Here is a 21,683-nt window from a genome sequence, read left to right as displayed (position 1 = left end):
CCCCTGAACATAGGTACATGCAGGGAAGGAGAAAAGAGATCAAATGACAGCACTTGTGACAATGTCATCGTGCAAATGGCATGACTTTAACACAAGTACCAAATAGCATTTGCATGATGGCAAAATCATATATACACAAGCATTTTCATATCACTACAAGTTATAACAGATGCAGTTTCCAGCCACAAAAGCATTGGCCTGCCCCACCTAATTGATAAGATGATCACAAAAGAAAAGGGGAAGAAGGATCCAGAAAATAAAATACATTAGAAAAGCTAAGTCTGAGCGGCTAAACTGACTCATAAAACCCTAATCAGTCTAGCATCTGCTTTCCTAAAAAACCATTTACTTCACCTATAGCTCCCCAGGCTTTAAATGACCATTTTGGACTTTTTTTAATTATTTATTTATTTATTTACACATATTTGTATCACCCTAACTTCTCATGGCTTAAAGCAGTTTTACACAAATGCCCAAGTTAACATCACTACTGCACGAGGTACACTATTCCCAATAAATTTCCAGATGCAATTCAAGGAGCTGGTTGTCACCGATGAAGGTCTTCATAGCACAGAGCCAGGTTATTTGTGAGATCATTTGTCTCCAATTGTTTCTGTCTACCCCACAAGATCACACAGGGTTGATATACTCTGGCCCCTCCTGACTAAACAATTACATCTGATGGGACCTAGGAAGTTTACCTTCTCTGCTTCTGCTCCTGCTCTGTGGAACAGCATCCTCTCTGAGATTCAGATGGCTCTGACCCTGATGGCTTTCCATAAAACATTAAAAACCTGAATTTTTCTCCAGGCATCAGGCCAGGATATTCAGAGAACTTGTTTTTCAGGTGGTTGGGGATGTGGGGATGTGTGTTGCCTCTGGCATGATGTACAGTATTTTAGGCAGTTTTGTTGATGTTTTTAATTCTTAATTTTAATTGTTGTTCTGAGTGGGTGGTCCTATGAATTGAATTGAACTGACTAAATAAATGTTTCTATCTAAATCAGACCCTTTTGATAATACAGGGTCTTTTTTATGATGTCAACTAGACTGTGGAGTTTCTGCTCTCAGGAACTCGTGGCCTTCCAGATATTGTTGGATTCCAACTCCCATCAACTGAAATTCAATAACATCTGGAGAGCTTTGCATTGCCAATCCTTGATCAAACTTCTTCTCAAAGAACTAAACAATCTCTGGAAACTTAAAAAAAAATATGTTGGAAGGCTTTTCCTGAGTACATCAGCTTCCTCATATGTTTTTAAAAGCACAACAATTTTGCAGATTATTTGAATCTTCAAGATATTTATGAAAAAAAATCTAAAAGACATTAGTATACATATATAAGCAAAGAAATACATATTTAAAATATAACTTCAGCCAATAGCACTCACAGTTATCCTGGAGCATTTCTCACTTTGGTGCTTGTTTTTGCTTCCCATTTCTATTCACAATAAAGGCCCCCAAAGCAACCATCAGTTACAATATCAGAGATAATTACTGTATTCTTAAGCATTTAATCTGCATGGTTTATGAAAAAGAACCTGTATACATTCAAAAATATTCTATTTGTTTATGTGTCCATTTCTGCTTCTGCACACCTACTGGGAGGCAGTGATTTGCGAGGCTTTCCAAAGAAGATTAATCTTCAGCTAAGGATAATCAGTTTCAGTTATGCTGAGTAAGGCAACAATATTGGGAAAACAAATATAGTCTTTTAAAATGAAAATAGTCTGGAAAGGCCAGAATGGTCTTCCCAGTCTGGTACCCTCCAGATGAGAGTTAGCATGAAATATTAAGAAGATAAAATCAACTATCATGCCTAGTGAATTCACAGTTGACGGAGAAGAAATAAAGGCAGTAATATTTATTTATTTATCACATTTATATAGCTGCCTATCTCAAAAACATGACTCTGGACAGTGTACAATAAACACAGACCAGAGAAGAAACAAACATTAAAAATTATTCCATAGTAAAATATTAAATATTATTTTAAAAGACTAGGAGAAATCGTCTTCGATGGTACATACAGTGTAGCCATCTCACCAGTTCTCCATTTCCCTGAGATCCCCAAGCCTGTTGACATAACCATGTTCTGAGGGACTTCCAGAAGGTTGGCAGAGATGGGGCCAATCTCACCTTCAGGGGAATCATGATCCACAGGGCGGGCACCATGGCAGAAAAGGCTCATCTCTTGGGTGCTGCCACATGTAACTTATTAACAGGAGGACCTGCAACATACCCCTTCTGCCACACGTGAAGGGACGGGCAGGCATAATTGGGAAGAGGCGGTCCCTCAAATAACCCAGCCCCATGCTATGAAGGACTTTAAGTGTCAAAACTAGCACCTTGAATTGGACCTGGAAGCAAACTGGCGACCAATGCAGCTCATGGAGTAGAGATGTAACATGTGCCGGTCTAAGGGCACACATAACTGCTCGTGCTACTGAAGAAACAGCTTTCTTTTCTTGACCTCTTCTTTAAAGAGATTAATCTGAATGAAGAAGGCAATGACTGTATGTATGTAGGTACGTATGTATGATGCAGGCAGAAACAGCATACACTGAACGGCACAACCAAGTAGCTGGCATTGTGTACAGGAACATCTGTACAGTGTATGGGCTAGACCCTCCCAAGTCCAGATGGGAGATTCCATAGAAGGTTGTGGAGAATGACAGGGCTAAGATCCTGTGGGACTTCCATATCCAGACAGACAGGCAGGTACTGGCCAATCAATCAGACATCGGGATAGTAGACAAGGACCAGAAGACAGCAGTGGTGATAGATGTAGCGGTGCCAAGTGACAGAAACATCAGGAAGAAGGAATATGGGAAGCTGGAGAAGTACCAGACCCTGAAAGAGGAACTAGAAAGGATGTAGAAAGTGAAGGCTAAAGTGGTCCCAGTGGTGGTAGGGCTGTGACTCCTAAGCTGGGAGAATGGCTCCAACAGATCCCAGGAGCTCTCTGTTCAGAAGACTGAATGCTAGGAACAGCTAAGAACCACTAAGAACCCTCAAACTCCCAGGCCTCTGGTAGAGGACCCAAGGTTGAGGAAGACATATACCACCCATAGGGGTGAGAAGGGAATTTTCCTTCCTTCCTCCCTCCCTCCCTCCCATAATGTGCAGCTGGAAAAGCTGGACAGTGTGAAATAATGAAAGAAAGAATACTAATTACTTTGAACTATGATAATTAATAGCATCATGGACTTCAGGAAGAACCTATCATTTGGTCCTGAGTGAAATAAAGGCTGATGGCATCCTTGAGGCCATGATCAGAAAGCAGAAACTCATGTGATTTGGGCATTTGATGTGAGCAAATCAAGGCTAGAAAAAACATCTATGCTTGGCAAGGTTCAGGCGTGCAGAAGAATGGGAAGATGACTGGTAAGTGGGATGAATGAGATCAGGGAACAGAATAAAATATCCTTGAAACTGTTGCTGTGAGAAAATGGCAGGAATTTGTTGGAAACAACACAATAGCCCCTAATTAAATAGTTGGCATACAACTAACAAGAGAAGGAAATCAAGTGTCTCTGTAGATATATATTCTTTTATTTGATGTGCTTTGGCCTTCTGCAATGCACCTCGCTTGGCTGCTGCCTTTCATCCTTAATCTCCTTTGGCTAAGAATTGCCTTCTTAGTTTTGATCAGATTTGAAAAGCTCACTGACTCATACGAGATCACGATTCAAGCCTTTTACAATTACAAAGCAAATGTTCTGACTTTTTTATTCCTATCACAGACTTGGCCTAACCTTCCCCTTTGACTCCTGCTTCTTTCTGTTCCAATTTTAATAATCAATGCTCAGTTATTTTACAGTCTGTAGAAGAAAAGGTATACTAAGGAAAGCTGCTCTGCAGGATACACTGAGACTCTTTGCACAGAATTTGGTTCAGCAACAAACAAGCAGCAGCATACCAGCATTCAGTTCTCCTATCATGCCACTGGCTCAACTGGAGGCAGCTAACAGATTACAGACAGTTTGCTTAGCACGCCCTGAAAACAAGCCGATTGCCCTGGTTCACATGGCAAGCTTAGCACAAGTGGCCAGAGCTATCCAATGTTCTTTACTGCATATGGCCACCTCAGAAGCCAGTAGGTGTAATTTTAGCACTCTGTACTTCCACACTGCTTTTCCACTACTAGACCAAATTATACTTTAGCATAACTTGTAAATGTAATCATTGTGGATTGGGAACAATAACTTTACCATGAGGCTGGTCAACAGATGAGAGCAGGGCAGGGTTCCTTCAAGTTCAGTCACTACACAGAAAATACTACTGCAGGAATGTCCTTTACAACTCTAAGAGGTGCAGCAGTTCTCCTTCGCATTTTGCTATCCCATACTGACCATGTAATTGTGTAATAGGAGGAAAAAAACCTGTCTTCAAGCTTCTCAAATTTTGAACAGAATAAATAAAAACCTTACCTGGCTTCTCAATCCAAAGAGACTTTAAAAGCATTCTAGCCTAGCAAATTTTTGGAAATAATGATGTTTGCAGGGAGGGGAACTAGATCATACCTGAATGTTGCAGATCAGATTGAAAAGAAAGCTTTCAACTCAGCTATCTTGACAGATGAAGCTGCAGTAAATGATCTTATCAACTTATGATGGGAAGCATCTGCATGGGGGTGGGGGTGGGGTCAAACTTGGAAAGAGCTTACCGAGAATACTGCATGGTTTTACTTAAGCTAACAATAATCCTGGTTGTGTACAATCTACTTTATTATCTTTTCATGCAGAGTAAGGAAAGTAACTTCAAATGAGAACTTGAAGCTGTGGATTAATTCAACCAAGTATGCTAAACATGTAACATCTCTTTGTACAAACAGCTTTCCATCTGAGATTTCAAGACCCTGTAAAGTGGAAAGCCATACAAACACTACTGTCAGTATGTATAGTGAATAAATAGTGTATTGGAGTTGGTTTGAGAACATCTGGATCCAAATACTTGCACAGAGAAGACAAAGTAGCAGGAAGAATCAGTCTGTACAGTACCAGCCTACCCTTATATATATTTTTTTTCTATAGACATGAAGCAAACAAGTGGAATTGTGATGGTGTAATGAAGTCTTACAAACTTCTGTTTTCCAGATGCCCAGACTGCCAGATTTCCAACCAGGAACTAAAGTGGAGAAGGCTGGCATAACAGTTACAGCTAAGGTAGGAGTCATGATATATTTCAGGTAATTTTATCTACATCTCCCATAAATCTGAGTAATTATTGCTAATGGCTCAAGATAATAGAAGCTGTAGGACAAAATCCCCAGAGGACATCAGAATGCCTACATATTTGTTTATTCATATTTATTCATATTTCAAATTTAGTCACTGCCCATCTCACTCAAAGAATGACTCTGGGCGGTTTACAATAAAATAAGAATAAGAACTAGTTAAAATACAATAAAACAATATTCTTAAATAAAAATAGTTCAACACATAGATGTTAAAAAATTCTTAATTTACGGGACCAACTTCAGGGTGCTAACCACCCTCAGGGTTAAAGTGGTTATGTAGCACCAGATCCAGGAATCAATCACGAAGTTCATAGGATGACATTGAGCCAATCTTTTAGTATAACCTAGTTTACATGGTTAGGGTGAAGATAAATGGGAAAACCATACTCTTTTAAGAACGATAACTCCTTTAAGTATGAGCAAGATTACAACAACAACAACAACAATAATAATAATGATGTCATCATCATCATTACCACTACGACCTATTTCACTCACAAGATGTCTTCAACTTTTTCAATGTGACTAGGAAGAGAAAACAGCCTGAATCTCACTATAGCCTGTTTCCAATAAAATAAAATGCATTAAAAAAAAAAATCTGAAACCTGACCTGCATGTTTGGACCTTTGTTCAGAAGTCACTCTGAAAAAACAGGAGGATGGAAACAGTTTTGGAGAATAAAAGAACAAATGGCCCAACTCTTGGAAAAGTTTTAGCTGGCATGTCTGCATTTTTTCCTTTTAGTCTGTTTTAACCATACCTTGAACCATGAGTTCTGCAGTCACAGAAGCCTTCCCAGCGTTATTCATCACAGTGCAAGCGTAAATTCCAGCATCAGCCAACTGAGCATTTTGGATTTCCAAAAACTGGATGCCTGCTTTCTCAAACATGTTAAAACGATCATTTTTCTGCACCTGAATTTCATCCTGCAGGCATCATAAAATAAAATAACATTTCTAGATGTATTCATCAAAAGAGAAAAAAGATACCTTTTAATTTCATGCTTTATTATTTGCTCTACGTCACAATACAGTGCTTTCCTTGGCATGTTCATATAATACTAAGATGCTCCTCAAAAAAATAAACCACTCCACCGTATACCAGAAACAAAGTAATACTCAAAATATGAGCATTTTAGGCTTAGTTTCTTAACCCAGGTCAGGGCCTTCTAAATACTGGATCAGAAGACATTTTTATTCAAATAGAGACTTTGACTTGTTTGAGCACCACATTCTGGAAGTAGCTTCTAAGTGTTTACCTCTCCTAGCTTAATCTGTCAGGCTTCTCAACACTAAAGCAGGCTAGGACTGGAGGCTAGGTATAGAGTGGCCATGGTCTACAGGAACTCCATCTCACTGACAAGATGCTCCACCCTATACTCTGCCAAATTTGAATGCATACTGCTGTGTTTCGGTGGCTGGGATATGTAGGGATACTGTTAGCTACCATCTACCCTGCTACCTATCTCTCTTCCTGAGCTAGTTGGGTTAATCAGGGGCATCTCACTGGACCAGCCTAGGTTCCTTGTCCTGAGTGATATCAGTGACCATCCTGAGGTCATTAACCATACTCAGTTAGGAACTTTTAAGAATTTCATGATGACTGTGGACCTATCTTAACAAGTATCTGGCCCTAAGATTGCAGCATGGCACATGTTGGATTTCACTTTCTGTTCAGGTGGAACTGGTGACTTGACAATTGGTGACTTGACAATTGTCAAACTGGTGATTTGACAATTTGACTTGTGCAACTTCATTATCATGGACAGATCACACACACAAGAGTTTTATCCAGGCAGCTGGTATAAACCTCTGCAGGGGTAAAGGACCACAGTGGTCCTTTACCCCTGTGGAGGTTTGAATCCAGGCACCTGATGGATTTGAATGGCTTCTTGAATACGCTTGTGGAATCATTTATTAGTAATGCTGTTGATGGAAACGGACTGGTAGCTGACACAATGGTTCCAAAGTGTTCTCTTCCTTCTCACAGAGCCACATCAACACCTTGGCATATTAAGGAACTAAAAGTGATGAAGTGGGTGAGACATCAGTCATAGGAGAGCAGAGGGACTCTTGGGTAAAGTCAGATTAAGTGAGTGAGGCCCATCTGAAAGCTCATTTCAATTGCAGTGGAGATAGAAAGAGTATCTACTTCTTTATCTCCAATGCACCTGCACTGAACTAGGCAGCACTTCTTTTCCAGACTGTATGACATTTTCTCTACCAAGATGTTGAGAGGAAGGAGCTGGTATAATTGGTATTCACTGTAAGCAATCTACAGTGTTCTTTGTAGAAAAGGCAATTAGATCTATCTACAATGTGACATCGGGGCAGATCACAGAGATGTAACCTTGGCAAGTGCTTGTCTTATTATTATTACTCTTTTTTGGCTTGTAAATCTCAGGAATGTGGGCAGGATATGTGAAGAAACCAGAGCTACCATCTGCTTAAATAAGCCAATGCAGGACTGGCCTCATTAAGGGAAGTGATCAATGCCTCATCATGGGAGGGAAGTGTTCCTCCTTGCCTAAAGGAGGTAATAAGATCTTTACTCCTCATTTGTACCAACAGACCTGTACTATTACAGGACAATTTCAAATGTTTTATTTCTGGGAAGGGTAATCAGGAAAGTGTTGACCTCACAACTCCACATACATTTGAATTACACTGATTTTCTGAATGCATTTCAACATCAATTTTGGCCTGGTCCTCATTTATATTGCTTCAAAACTATGACTCGCATTCCCAAGGGAGTTGCATTTGGCTCCCAACTCTCTCGGCTTTTCGAAAATCTGTAGAGAAACATTTTTTTCACCAACATTTTCACTGTTAAATGATTCTGGTAACAATTATTTTGTTGTTAATTTTAATGTGGTTTTAACGTTACATTGCACAGAGATGAGAAATGATCTGTCATTTTATATTATCAGAAGTCGTTTGGTTTCTTCTTAAACACTCCAATTTGATGTAAAGTTGCCATCCATCTGTCCACAAATGTTCCAGATTTCACTCAAACTACTGAGCACATGTTCACCAACAATATTTTCAGTTTTCTGGGCCTCCCCTCACTCTCATATATCTTGGTCTAAATATGTTTCCCACGCTATAGCTATAGGTTTGGTCAATCAATGGAAAAGGCCACCTTAAAGAAGCTGCACCTTTTCTTAGGCTCATTCAGCAGCAAATTAACGAGGCAACCCTAACCTAACCTCCTTAACTCAAGCCAGTTTGGTCTAGTGGTTAAGGCACTGGGCTAGAAACCAGGAGACTGGGAGTTCTAGTCCCGCCTCAGGCATGAGAGCCGAGTTGGGCCAGTCACTCCCTCTCAGCCCAACTCACCTCACAGGGTTGTTGCTGTGGGGAAAAGAGGAGGAGGAAGGAGTATGAGGTATGTTTGTTGCCTTGAGTGATTTATAAATATAATAAAGGCGGGATATAATAAATAAATAAAATAAACCTATAATCCTTGCCTGCTTCAAATCCAAATATTACAGACCACTAAAATTAGAACACTTTGAGATGGCAAAATTGACTTGTTTGGTAACTACATTTGTTAGTAACTGGAAACCCTTTATGAACTTTTTGCTGAAAACAGAAAAAAAGAATTTGTGATGAATGGGTTTGATGATTAGAAAGGGTAGAATGTGGAAAGAAGAGAGCCATGATGTAACCTTAAGAGAGGGAGAGAGGATAAAATATAAATGTGTTTACAACTGCTGTGAGAAGATTGGAGGCCACTTCTTTATATCTTTTTGTTTTTCATTCTTTTTCTTTCTTTTCTGCTTACTTATCATTTTTCTTTACTTTCTTTTTTCTTTAAATTTGTATTCTTTTTACTTTGCAAAAAAATGTCTTTAATAAAAATTTAAAAATAAAATAAAATTAGAACACTTTGTATATAAGTATAATGATTGCCTATTCTAAACACCATCAGACTCATAAGCACCATCAGACTCATAAGCACAAAGATATCTGATTTATTAAAGAATAGTATGCAGGTTCACAAAGAAAGCTGAGAATGGAAAAAGCGCGCCAAATGCAAACTAAAAACCCCCGGTACAAACGAGATCCCTCCCCCCGTAGAATCTTCCCAGGCTCACAATCCCAGGTGCTCCTAACGGTTTCTGATGGTCTGCGGGAAAAGTCCTTGAACAGAGAACATAACCCAAACACATTCCATTGTAATGAACACAGATACAGAGCTTGGCACAAGGTTTCACAGCAGCTCCCTCCCAACAGAAATGCACGTCAGCACCATGGCACGTGTAATGTTACGATGTACAGTGCACATTGAAACAGTGAACATGACAGTAAGTCTGTCTTTCAATGTTCCTAATAGGATAAATTCTGATATGCCAAACCACAATTTTACAGGTAGTCCTCAACTTACAACCAGAATTTCCATTGCTAAGTGATGCAGTAATTTAGTCAAAGCATCATGTGACCACACTGCTTAGCAACAGCAGTTCCAGTAGTCCCAGTCGTGGTCTTTAGGCCAGGACAGTGCTGTTGTTAGGCGAGGACCTCATGCTTCTCCTGCCCTGCTGTGCTTGCCTTCACTTCAACTCCCCTATCTCCCCCCCACCCCCATCTCTGCTCTTTTGGCTGCCCTGCTGTCTGCCACTTACCCTTGCTGCCCCCCCACTGCCCGCAGCTGACCTTCACTGTCTTCTTTGTTCTGCTAGTGGCCTGGGATCCAGGCGCTGGGCGAGGGTGCAGCCCTGGGACGCACGCGTTGAATGTGGCAGGGCAGTGGAGCCTCATCTGCCAAGGGGAGCTTGCCAGGCCTGGCCAGGGAGGAGGAGGCGGGACAGCGAGGCATGGCTCTCTCTGTTGCCGGATGAGGCAGGAGAGCCAGCAGTGGCTCCCCAGGCAAAGGTGGAGGCTGTGTGGGAGGTGCTGTTTGGGGTGGCGGCAGAACGGGAGGAAGCGGAGCGATGTGGGCTTTCCAGAGGCCCAGCGTGCACTCTGTCGCTCATGTTGGAAGTGCTCCTGGAAAACTGGCCTGTGGGCTTCAGTGAGGGGTGGAGGTGAGCCTAGTGCTGGCAGGACCTCCCTGCAGGCCTCTGCTCGCTCTCAGTCCTGCCTTCCTCCTACAAAATGTCACAAACAGCCAGCCGCTTCCAACACACTGAAGCCTTCAAGCTCTCTTTGGCAGATGAAGCTTCATCACCCTGCTGAGCTCACCGTGCATATCCTGTGGCTGCACCCTTGCCCATTGCCTGGATCCAGGCCACCAGCAGGAGGTAGAAGACCGAAGGTCAGCTGGGGTAGCAGCAGCAGCAGTGGAGGGCAGCAGGGGTATGTGGCGAAGTGTAGGGCATCCAAAAGGGCAGAAATGGGGGGGAGGATAGGTGGGGGGAGGGAGCTGAAGTACCCCTGCTGTTGTAAGTGTGGGCAGGCTACCAAGCAGCCAAATTTTGATCACGTGACCGCAGTAATGCTGCAACGGCCATAACTTTGGGGACTTCGTTCAGCACCACCATAACTTTGAACCAATGGTCATAAGTTGAGGGCTACCTGTATTAGTGATGCAAATGGTGAAAACTTAAGATTCCAGGATCTATTTTTTTCCTAGATATAATACTAGACATAGGAAAAGGAAAAATGAACCATGGTTGAAGATCCTCTCAGTATACATGCATTAAAAACTGTTTAGAAGAACTGAATAGCTATGCAAACAATTATACCTTGAACCAGGTGACCTGAGGATGAGGTCGCCCTGTTATCTTACAGGAAAATTTACCAGTCTGTCCTTCTCGTACAATGACCCTGTTGGGTTTTGTAGCAAACTTGGGTGGACATTCTCCCCAGATGCTTGGCCGTTGTTCTACCGGTAGAACAGAAGGTCGACCCCTGGACACGAAATAATATTATCAGGGACTAATAAGATAAGTGATCAAACATTATTATTGAATCATGCTTTTAATGAGTTGCAGAATATTGGAGGCAATATGCAATATGGTGCCACCTGAAAAGTGAATTCCATGTAAGCACTGTCCTAGAATACAACATATATTTTCAAGCATCAGGAAACAAAGGCTTGCTTTTTTCCAAGCATTATTAGGAGGCATAGATGCCCACATTTGTCTCCCTGAAAAGTCCAAATAATTAAGAAAGGAAACTCTGTGTATAAAACAATGTTAGGGGGTGCATCATGGGAATGCAAGTTCAATAGCTGTACAAGAAAGATCTTTACAATGCATTTCTCCTGAATTTAAATACCATTTTACCTCATGACTTCCTCCAATATACACACAAATGCAAAAACATGCTATTTGACAGAAAAGCTTTCTTCTTGGTCATTTCCCCCCCCTGAGTTCTTGCCCCATTCTCATAGCAAAATCACTATCATCTAAGTCCAACTCAACTGTGTGACTTTCTGTTGTGAGCCTTTGGAAGAACTATGCAATCTTGCACAACCATAAATCAGGTAAGTTTTTCAAAGCTGCCATTAGATTAAGATGAAAAGTATCAGAGTTATCCCCCCCCCTCAGGATAAAATGTAGGTAATGTTTCCAGTCCAAAGGCTTAGAAAAGATTACCTAATTCAGAAGCCTTTTCCTACCTGCAAAGCTAGTAATAGGAAGAAGCCACCGCGATCAAAAGGGAAAGAAAATCAGCCCCTCTATTGACGATATACCCCACTTGGCTTCGGCTCTCACAGAATATTCTCCCCATGACTAAATGAACTCCTATGACTCTATGCAGCAGACTCTGATGCATCTGGATTTGTGAGAACTGGAACTATTTACTGCAGATGATTTTTGGCAATTCATCTAAAAACACTAATTACACAGTTTAACCAAGGGCCCCAGGAACAACACAACTCTGCAGAAAACTCAGCATCTGTCTTGCAAAACTGTAAGACGACCACTCATTTTAAATAAATGCTAAACAGCTAATACTTCTTGATACTTGGGTTCTACCACTTTTGACTGGTTTCATAATTGTAGAGATGACAGGGTTAATAAGTGTGTTGCGTGGGAGAGATAAGCAGAATGTATTGTTTTAGGTACATGCTATAAGCCCGTCACTATTTGGCTTGGCTAGTTTTTTGGAATAATTCCTGGCATATTAGGAAAGGTGGGGGAAAAAGCCCTCTTGTTTATGATGCTCCAGTCAACTGTTACATTAACTAACTTAAGAGCACTCCCTTTAAATTTTAAGAACTAAAAATCGTTTAAAAAGTAATCCCAAGGAACTTGTAAGAATCCTGTGCTTTGAGAATGAGCAGCTGGGGAACAAAGTTAGTTTTTAAATTTTCTCCAAAATTTAAAGAAGATTATTAGCCTATTTCCATAAATATTCCAGAACAAGGCATTTCTAAAGAAGACTAGAAAGTGGCCTTTGTTATATACTGCTATGTATATGATGAAGAATATTATGTAGGAATATATCTATAATATTATACATTTTCGCAATGTTAACCAAGCTCTGCTTATATTTCAGAAATTCAAAGGCCAAATAACCAATACCAGTTCAATAGAGTTCAGTGCATCCCTTAAAACCACGATAAAGAGCCATGAAATAAGGGACAGCATTAGAACATGCAACTCACACTAAGCAATACCTATTCAGCCTTCCTCATACTGGTTCCCCTCCAGCCCTCATGGACTCTGACTTTCATAAATCCCCCAGCCAACATACTGTTGGCTGAAATCCAAGAAATGTCAAGCACAGCAGGTTAGGATTAAGGAAGTCTGGCTCACTTTAATGGCAAACATCACAACCACACGTATTAGTAGTGGATAATCAACAGTGATGAAAATGAAGCTGTGAGTTTCAAGCAAATGCTGGAGTCATGGTCATGTGCACTGCACAGAAGGCTTACCTGTAAGCAAACAGGCTGTGCTCATCTTCTGCAATGTATCAGAATACTAAAAGAAACCACAGGTGATCTCAACCCAAGACCCAAGCACCATATTGCAAAGACTGCAATATGGGGAAACTTAACAATGTTGATTACAGTCAGGTGATAATGAGGTGTTAAACAAACAGCTAAAAGTACTAAAAAGTCAGGCCTCACTTGGCTTGTCTCTCTCTTTTTCTTTAAAAAAGAAATAGCAGGTTGATCATATGATCTGCACAGTGAGTTGTTTATTCGCTTCCAACTCTTCGTGACTTCATGGACCAGCCCACGCCAGAGCTTCCTGTCAGTTGTCAACACCCCCAGCTCCCCCAGGGACGAGTCCGTCACCTCTAGAATATCATCCATCCACCTTGCCCTTGGTCGGCCCCTCTTCCTTTTGCCCTCCACTCTCCCTAGCATCAGCATCTTCTCCAGGGTGTACAGTGAGTACAGTGAATTAACTCTTGAGTCGAACTAGAAAATACATGAAATTAATCTTCATGGGAAAAAAACTAAACAGCAATTCAGCTCCCTGAATCTAAATCAGGATCAGGCAGAAGCCTGGAATGTGTGTGTGTGTGTGTGTGTGTGTGTGTGTAAAAACAGCTAATAATAACAACCCCAGAAAGGAAGTTTCTATTGGCACCAACAGAGATGTCCAGACTAGATTCAACAGCAAAATTAAAAGGAAATAAATGAACTGGTAAAAGGACGACATATTTCTTGTACTGTATTGTCAATTTGGTTCAAAGTTTTGTCAGCTGAACAGAGTAAGCACAAAATGGCTTAGAACCTTTAACAGTATTGAATACAGTAGAGAGTAAGGAAGATGAATCTTGCTGGAGATATACAAGAACTGCAGCCGAGGCAAAAGGGGCTGAAACGTTTTTTTTAAGTCCAGAGAAACAAGATAACACTCTGAAGTGGCTCAGGCCGAGGCCTCCCTAATTCACTAGAATATAAGAAGGGGACGACGTACAACACAATCAGATTTGCAAGATTGGCATCAACCCCACTAGGCAGACCAGGCATGAAAATATATTGACATTGTCATAAATGCACGGTTCCAAGAAATGTTTTGAATGCAGCAGAATTATTACTAAAGTCAAACAGAAAAGCTTGCCATTTTTTAGATATTTCAAAAGCTGTGCATGCTACATAACAGGTATCTGCAATAAGTATATAAATGCCACTCAAACTCTTACCCAGAACTTTTGGCACTGGAGGACAAGTTGTATTTCTTCAAAACTTTTCCTAAAAGAAAACAGAAAGATGGTCAGACATAAAAATACTTTATCAGGACTGCAAATCATTGGAATCTTGTTGGAATTTATGGATTACTCTATCTCTATATATTGCAATGAAATATTTGCCTGTGGTTTAAAAAAAAATTATCAGAAAAGGCATTATTTGCTTCTCCATCGGCCCATTCTCCTTTACCTGAAAAACACACATGTTCAAGCTTTGCTCACTTGCACCTCACAACAGAGGTGGAGCAACCGCAGTGCATGGCATCAGCTGTTTGCTGTGCAGGGCTTTGAGGAGCAGCCCAGACTGGAGTCCTATATCCCCAAACAAGAAACTTCTACTGAAAACGTAGTTTCACCTCATTTGTCCACACATACAAATAGAACTGCTTAATTGTTTTTGCCATTTCAAAAACTGCCCATAGCCTTGCAGTAGGAAGTTTTTATTTACTTTCAAGGGTCTAGCCTGAAGCCATGTTTGGCTCACCTGCCTGCATCTATTACCTTTTCCTCAATATATTTAAGATATTTCTACAATACATTCCTATGCTGAAATATCATGACCGAAATGTTGCTTTGTATTTTACGTAGCTGCTTCGAGTAAGATGTCAGGATGGGAGGCATTATCCTGTGAGTCTGCAGCACCATCTACTGGATGTGAGCAAGTGTGTTTATAAAGTGTAATGAATGGTAAATACAGTTGATATCTGCAAAATATGGGAGGCAGCATAAGAGATAGAAAAACATTAATAAAATTTAATGTAAATTTCCAGAAGTAATCATTTATGCTTATCTCAACAAAAAAATAAAAATAATAGCGGCTAAGCCGGGGATTTGAACCAAAATATCCTCAGATCAAATCCTTCTTATATCATGGGCTTTTTCTAGAGATGCTTAGGCAAGCAATAATAGGATAGCAGTGTTTTATCCTTAAAAATAATTGTTATAAATGACTTATATTAACCTGCTTTGAAACACCAAAGCAGTCTTCCCACTTGGTATCCTGTAGGTGTGAGTTCTATGTAAGAATAGCCCTGCTGGAACAAGTCAAGGCACACCTTAACCAGCATTTTGTTCCCAATCAAATGCCTCTGGGGTGCTCACAAGCAGGAGACACTGGAAACTGCCTTTTTGGACAACTGGTATTTGGAGGCATGCTTCTCCCAGTCTTGGAGGGAATATTGAGTATTCAGGATAGACAGCCTTCAGTAGACTTGTCCTCCATGAATTTATCCAGGTTCCTTTTAAATCCATCCAAGTTCTTGAGGGCAACAGGTTCAAAAGTGTTGTATCTAGATTAGGATGGGGAAACCTGTAGCTCTCCAGATACTGAAGATCAACAGCTCCCAGCAGCCCAAGTCACCATAGCCAGTAATGTGGGGTAGTAGTTTTCTGAAATCGCAGATTTATTATTCCTGATCTATAGTGGTGAGATCATTATTACAATAATGTAGAAAAACAAATGGCAACGGGCACAAAATCATTCTCAGGATATTTTCACACAGCTGATGGCCTTGCCCCTCAAACTTTCTGTAGCAGGTTCACATTACAACTTGTGTATCTTCAACTGCTGGGTTCTCTCCTCCCACTGAGTTACCCAGGGCATATAAAATGGCAGCCAGCTGGCATCCTGTCCTCAACTTTCCACATCTGCTTTTGCAATCAAGAAAAATAAACAAGATTGTTGTGGCCACTGTATAGAAAGTGGAGCTTCCAGAACAGAACATGATAACATTCTTACCTTCCACTGTCAATTCCACAGTTACCTGGCGAATCCCACCAGCATTTCTGGCCTGGCACATATACAGACCACCATCTTCCTCCCGCACCTCTTTAATCATCAAGCTAAAAATTCCTCGGATGCTGCAATCTGCTACATAGCGCTCTCCTGTGACAAGGTGCTCATTTCTGTACCATGTGATCTGAGGTTCTGGGTTGCCTCTCACCTAAAACAGTTCCATGTAGAAATGGGGGTTGAGGGAGGAAAAAAACAGAAAATGATTTTATCTGGAAGAAATGCAGAACACTTTGCAAGCCAGTGGAAAAGTATTTTCTGAAGCACTATCTGCTAAACACATACAAGTCACCAAGAGCCAAAAGGCAAAAATCTGAACAGAAAGAAGAGAATCTACTGATGCATCAAGCTGTTAACGTTGATTCAAAAACTTCTGCCTGTTGAGGTTTAAAAGCCAAAACTGAGAAATTTTGAGAAGCAGCTTCAGAAGATAAATCTATTACACCACATTTCAATATAGTAGGACAGACCTATGACAGTGTAAATTAAAACCACCATATGTGGCTTGAAATTCACACAATATAACTTCCTTTATCAGATGAATTCCCTTTGAAAAGTGTTCAGAAACAGCATTGCTCAGATAACTCCATATAAACCAGCTGCTAAATAAAAAGTAAGGGGCAGCCAGTGTACAAAGTCTGGTCGACAATATTTTTCACACATGAAAATCAGATCTCCCAGATAAATTTTGTAAATGTCTGAAAATAGGAATTTAACTATTTTTCCCCTTTTGGATAGTGGTGAATACTGAGGATGGCCAAAATATAGTGGTTATTATCTATGGATTTTTTAGGCATTCACATTAATCTGGGATTGAAGAAAAATTATGTGAGAGCCAGTTTGGTCTAGTGGTAAAGGCTCCAAGCTAGAAACCAGGAGACAGTGAGTTCTAGTCCCGCCTTAGGCATGAAAGCCGGCTGGCTGACCTTGGGCCAGTCCCTCTCTCTCAGCCCAACCCACCTCACAGGGTTGTTGTTATGGGGAAAATAGGAGGAGGAAGGAGAATTAGGCATGTTCACCGCCTTGAGTTATTTATAAAATAATAAAGGCAGGATAAAAATAATTAAATAATTAACATTTGAATGTCTACATCTGATTTTCAAACATTCGTTCAAACATTATATATTTTCAACAAGATAAACTGGGAAATAATTTTTGATACATCGTAATGTGATTGATAGAATATGATGAAAGGTGTATTGGGAGACACATATTTATATTACTCTAATATTCTTAGTAGAGGTACAGTTTTTATATAAAGTTAGTGGGGCTGAAAATTACAGGAAGATTTGCTTACATTTTAAGGTATTTTGGCTTCTGCATTGTTTTTCATTTTTTAAACTGCCAGAATTCCTTAATAATGTGATAAGTGGAACTCTGCACAAAGCTATTCAATGACCAAACAATAACAATACATAATTCCAAATGTTCAAGACTCAAGGAAACAATAAATATAAGCCTGTCATATGCATCCTATTACACTGAATTTGTTACACTGAGTAGCAAGTTAAGCAACAGCTCAAAAATATTTCTCACTATATTTATTTCCTTAGTAGGTTATTTTGTCAGCTCCAAGTCTCATGCCAATGCACAAATACTGCATTTGCACCTAGACATATTCACTTTTATTTATTAATCAATTGACTGTTATCAAAATACCAAATAATACCAAAAGGAAAAATGCAAAGATACAAAGATACAAAATGAAGTACATTCAAATAAAATAATCACCTTTGCATACTACCCAATCTCTTTTATAAAATGAGTCCTCAGTTGAACAGCCTTAACTATTAACTTGGTGGTCCTATGAGTAACACACAAGTTTATACCCTGGAGGAAATAAGGCAATCTATTGCCAGTATCCCAATAGGCTATTCTGTCAAGTAGTGGTACTTCACTCTTACTGAAGCATATAGCTTGCACTCAAACAGAACATGTGCAGTATTTTCTGTCTGAGGCTCCATTCATTCATTCATTCATTCATTCATTCATTCATTAAATGTATATGGCCACCCATCTCACTTGCATGTGACTCTGGGCAGCACACACAGTTAACACATATATGCTTTCTTTCATACTATGGCACGAAATAAAATCTCCCAGGTTTCACCATAGAATCAAATAACTCAAATCTCGTTTAGTAAAAAACTGTTCTTTGGTACTGTGTTATATACATAGGTATTTTTTTATTTGAAATACCTTCTTATTCTTTGTCAAGTATTTTAAGGGACTAATATTTGCAAGTGACTTAATAGTGGTTTGGGCACTACAGGCAAAACCCTCTGTTTAAACATTTTCTTGTCCTGATAATTAACTGAAGTTAGGTATTGAACTAATAGACCATACTGAAAGATAACTTTGATAAGCAGTTTTACCCAAGTGGTAGTATGTGTTACACTAATCTGTTCATTAGACACATTTTGGGTAATCTGTCAGGATCCTTTAGAAGAATCCTCCAAAAATAATTAAAAGTTTTATCATAGAGTAACTTTGTATAGGACAGATGCCCGCCTCAGCTCTAACTGCAGAGACTAGAGTGTTCCTTCTCAAGAAGCATCTTAAGAAACAGGTCTGAGTTTGTTTAAGTTCGTTTTCAATGTTTTGGCTAAGATCAAGTTTGGTATAAATAAATATATTAGACTAAGATGCTGTTTCTTCAGCAAAGGATCGTTACGTTGTCGTGGTGCTGGAGCACCTCAATGATGCCATGAGCTAAACCGTGAAGGGTCACCCAAGACGGGAAGGTCATGACAGAGAGGTCAGACTAAATGCGATCCCTGGGGAATGTAATGGCAACCCACCCCAGTATTCTTGCCGCGAAAACTAAATGGATCAGTACAACCAGAGATATGTCGGTATACCATCGGAAGATGAGACCCCCAGGTCAGAAGATGGTCAAAATGCTACTGGGGAGGAACAGAGGATGAGTTCAACTAGCCCCAGATGTGATGATGCAGCTAGCTCAAAGCTGAAAGGATGGCTGGTGGCCGACAGTGCTGGTGGTGAACGGCGAATCTGATGTTCTAAGGATCAACACACCACTGGAACCTGGAATGTAAGATCTATGAGCCAGGGCAAATTGGATGTGGTTATTGGTGAGATGTCAAGATTAAAGATAGACATTTTGGGCGTCCGTGAACTGAAATGGACTGGAATGGGCCACTTCACATCAAATGACCACCAGATCTACTACTGTGGACAAGAGGACCACAGAAGAAATGGAGTAGCCTTCATAATTAATAGTAAAGTGGCTAAAGCAGTGCTTGGATACAACCCAAAAAACGACAGAATGATCTCAATTCGAATTCAGGGCAAGCCATCTAACATCACAGTGATCCAAATATACGCCCCAACCACAAATGCTGAAGAAGCTGAAGTAGAGCAGTTCTATGAGGATCTGCAGCACCTACTGGACAACACGCCTAAAAGAGATGTTATTTTCATCACAGGAGACTGGAATGCTAAGGTGGGCAGTCAAATGACACCTGGAATTACAGGTAAGCATGGCCTGGGAGAACAAAACGAAGCAGGACATAGGCTGATAGAATTTTGCCAAGACAACTCGCTCTGCATAACAAACACACTCTTCCAACAACCTAAGAGGCAGCTTTATACATGGACTTCACCAGATGGACAACACCGAAATCAGATTGACTACATCCTTCGCAGCCAAAGGTCGCGGACATCTATACAGTCGGTAAAAACAAGACCTGGAGCTGACTGTAGTTCCGATCACAAACTACTTCTTGCACAATTTAGGATCAGACTAAAGAGATTAGGGAAGACCCACAGATCAGCTAGATATGAGCTCACTAATATTCCTAAGGAATATGCAGTGGAGGTGAAGAATAGATTCAAGGGACTGGACTTAGTAGATAGGGTCCCAGAAGAACTATGGACAGACGTTCGCAACATTGTTCAGGAGGCGGCAACAAAATACATCCCAAAGAAAGAGAAAACCAAGAAGGCAAAATCGCTGTCTGCTGAGACACTAGAAGTAGCCCAAGAAAGAAGGAAAGCAAAAGGCAACAGTGATAGGGGGAGATATGCCCAATTCAATGAAAAATTCCAGAGGTTAGCCAGAAGAGATAAGGAATTATTTTTAAACAAGCAATGCGCAGAAGTGGAAGAAGACAATAGAATAGGAAGGACAAGAGACCTCTTCCAGAAAATTAGAAACATCGGAGGTAAATTCCAGGCAAAAATGGGCATGATCAAAAACAAAGATGGCAAGGACCTAACAAAAGAAGAAGAGATCAAGAAAAGGTGGCAAGAATATTCAGAAGACCTGTATAGGAAGGATAACAATATCGGGGATAGCTTTGACGGTGTGGTCGGTGAGCTAGAGCCAGACATCCTGAAGAGTGAGGTTGAATGGGCCTTAAGAAGCATTGCTAATAACAAGGCAGCAGGAGATGACGACATCCGAGCTGAACTGTTCAAAATCTTGCAAGATGATGCTGTCAAGGTAATGCACGCTATATGCCAGCAAATTTGGAAAACACAAGAATGGCCATCAGATTGGAAAAAATCAACTTATATCCCCATACCAAAAAAGGGAAACACTAAAGAATGCTCAAACTATCAAACAGTGGCACTTATTTCACATGCCAGTAAGGTAATGCTCAAGATCCTGCAAGGTAGACTTCAGCAATTCATGGAGTGAGAATTGCCAGATGTACAAGCTGGGTTTAGAAAAGGCAGAGTAACTAGGGACCAAATTGCCAATATCTGATGGATAATGGAAAAAGCCAGGGAGTTTCAGAAAAACATCTATTTCTGCTTTATTGACTATTCTAAAGCCTTTGACTGTGTGGACCATAACAAATTGTGGCAAGTTCTTACCGGTATGGGGATACTAAGTCATCTTGTACGCCTCCTGAGAAATCTGTATAACGACCAAGTAGCAACAGTAAGAACAGACCACGGAACAACGGACTGGTTTAAGATTGGGAAAGGAGTACGGCAGGGCTGTATACTCTCACCCTACCTATTCAACTTGTATGCAGAACACATCATGCGACATGCTGGGCTTGAGGAATCCAAGGCTGGAGTTAAAATTGCTGGAAGAAACATTAACAATCTCAGATATGCAGATGATACCACTTTGATGGCTGAAAGCGAAGAGGAACTGAGGAGCCTTATGATGAAGGTGAAAGAAGAAAGTGCAAAAGCTGGCTTGCAGCTAAACCTCAAAAAAACCAAGATTATGGCAACCAGCTTGATTGATAACTGGCAAATAGAGGGAGAAAATGTAGAAGCAGTGAAAGACTTTGTATTTCTAGGTGCAAAGATTACTGCAGATGCTGACTGCAGTCAGGAAATCAGAAGACGCTTAATCCTTGGGAGAAGAGCTATGATGAATCTCGATAAAATAGTTAAGAGCAGAGACATCACACTGACAACAAAGATCCGCATAGTTAAAGCAATGGTGTTCCCAGTAGTAACATATGGCTGCGAGAGCTGGACCATAAGGAAGGCTGAGAGAAGGAAGATTGATGCTTTTGAACTGTGGTGTTGGAGGAAAATTCTGAGAGTGCCTTGGACT

At 40.5% G+C, this 21,683-nt stretch overlaps 1 protein-coding gene across 3 annotated transcripts in view; it reads right to left on the bottom strand.

Annotated features, from left to right (window-relative positions):
• Positions 1–21,683, bottom strand: part of MYLK (myosin light chain kinase) — a 392,661-nt gene that overhangs the window by 134,300 nt on the left and 236,678 nt on the right. For 2 of the 3 annotated variants that reach the window (XM_063288774.1, XM_063288777.1), the window contains exons 3-6: positions 16,082–16,286; positions 14,299–14,347; positions 10,932–11,097; positions 6,003–6,168 (exon numbers count right to left, since the gene is read on the bottom strand). The exons of the other annotated variant lie outside the window; for it this stretch is intronic. In XM_063288774.1, coding sequence (XP_063144844.1) covers positions 6,003–6,168; positions 10,932–11,097; positions 14,299–14,347; positions 16,082–16,286 — 586 coding nt within the window. The remainder of the gene's footprint in view (positions 1–6,002; positions 6,169–10,931; positions 11,098–14,298; positions 14,348–16,081; positions 16,287–21,683) is intronic. 3 annotated transcript variants of the gene reach the window in all.

This window comes from Candoia aspera, chromosome 1 (genome assembly GCF_035149785.1).
Source record: "Candoia aspera isolate rCanAsp1 chromosome 1, rCanAsp1.hap2, whole genome shotgun sequence".
NCBI classification, from domain to species: domain Eukaryota; kingdom Metazoa; phylum Chordata; class Lepidosauria; order Squamata; family Boidae; genus Candoia; species Candoia aspera.
Note: the sequence above shows the minus strand (reverse complement) of the source record. Positions and strands in the feature narration are given on the sequence as shown.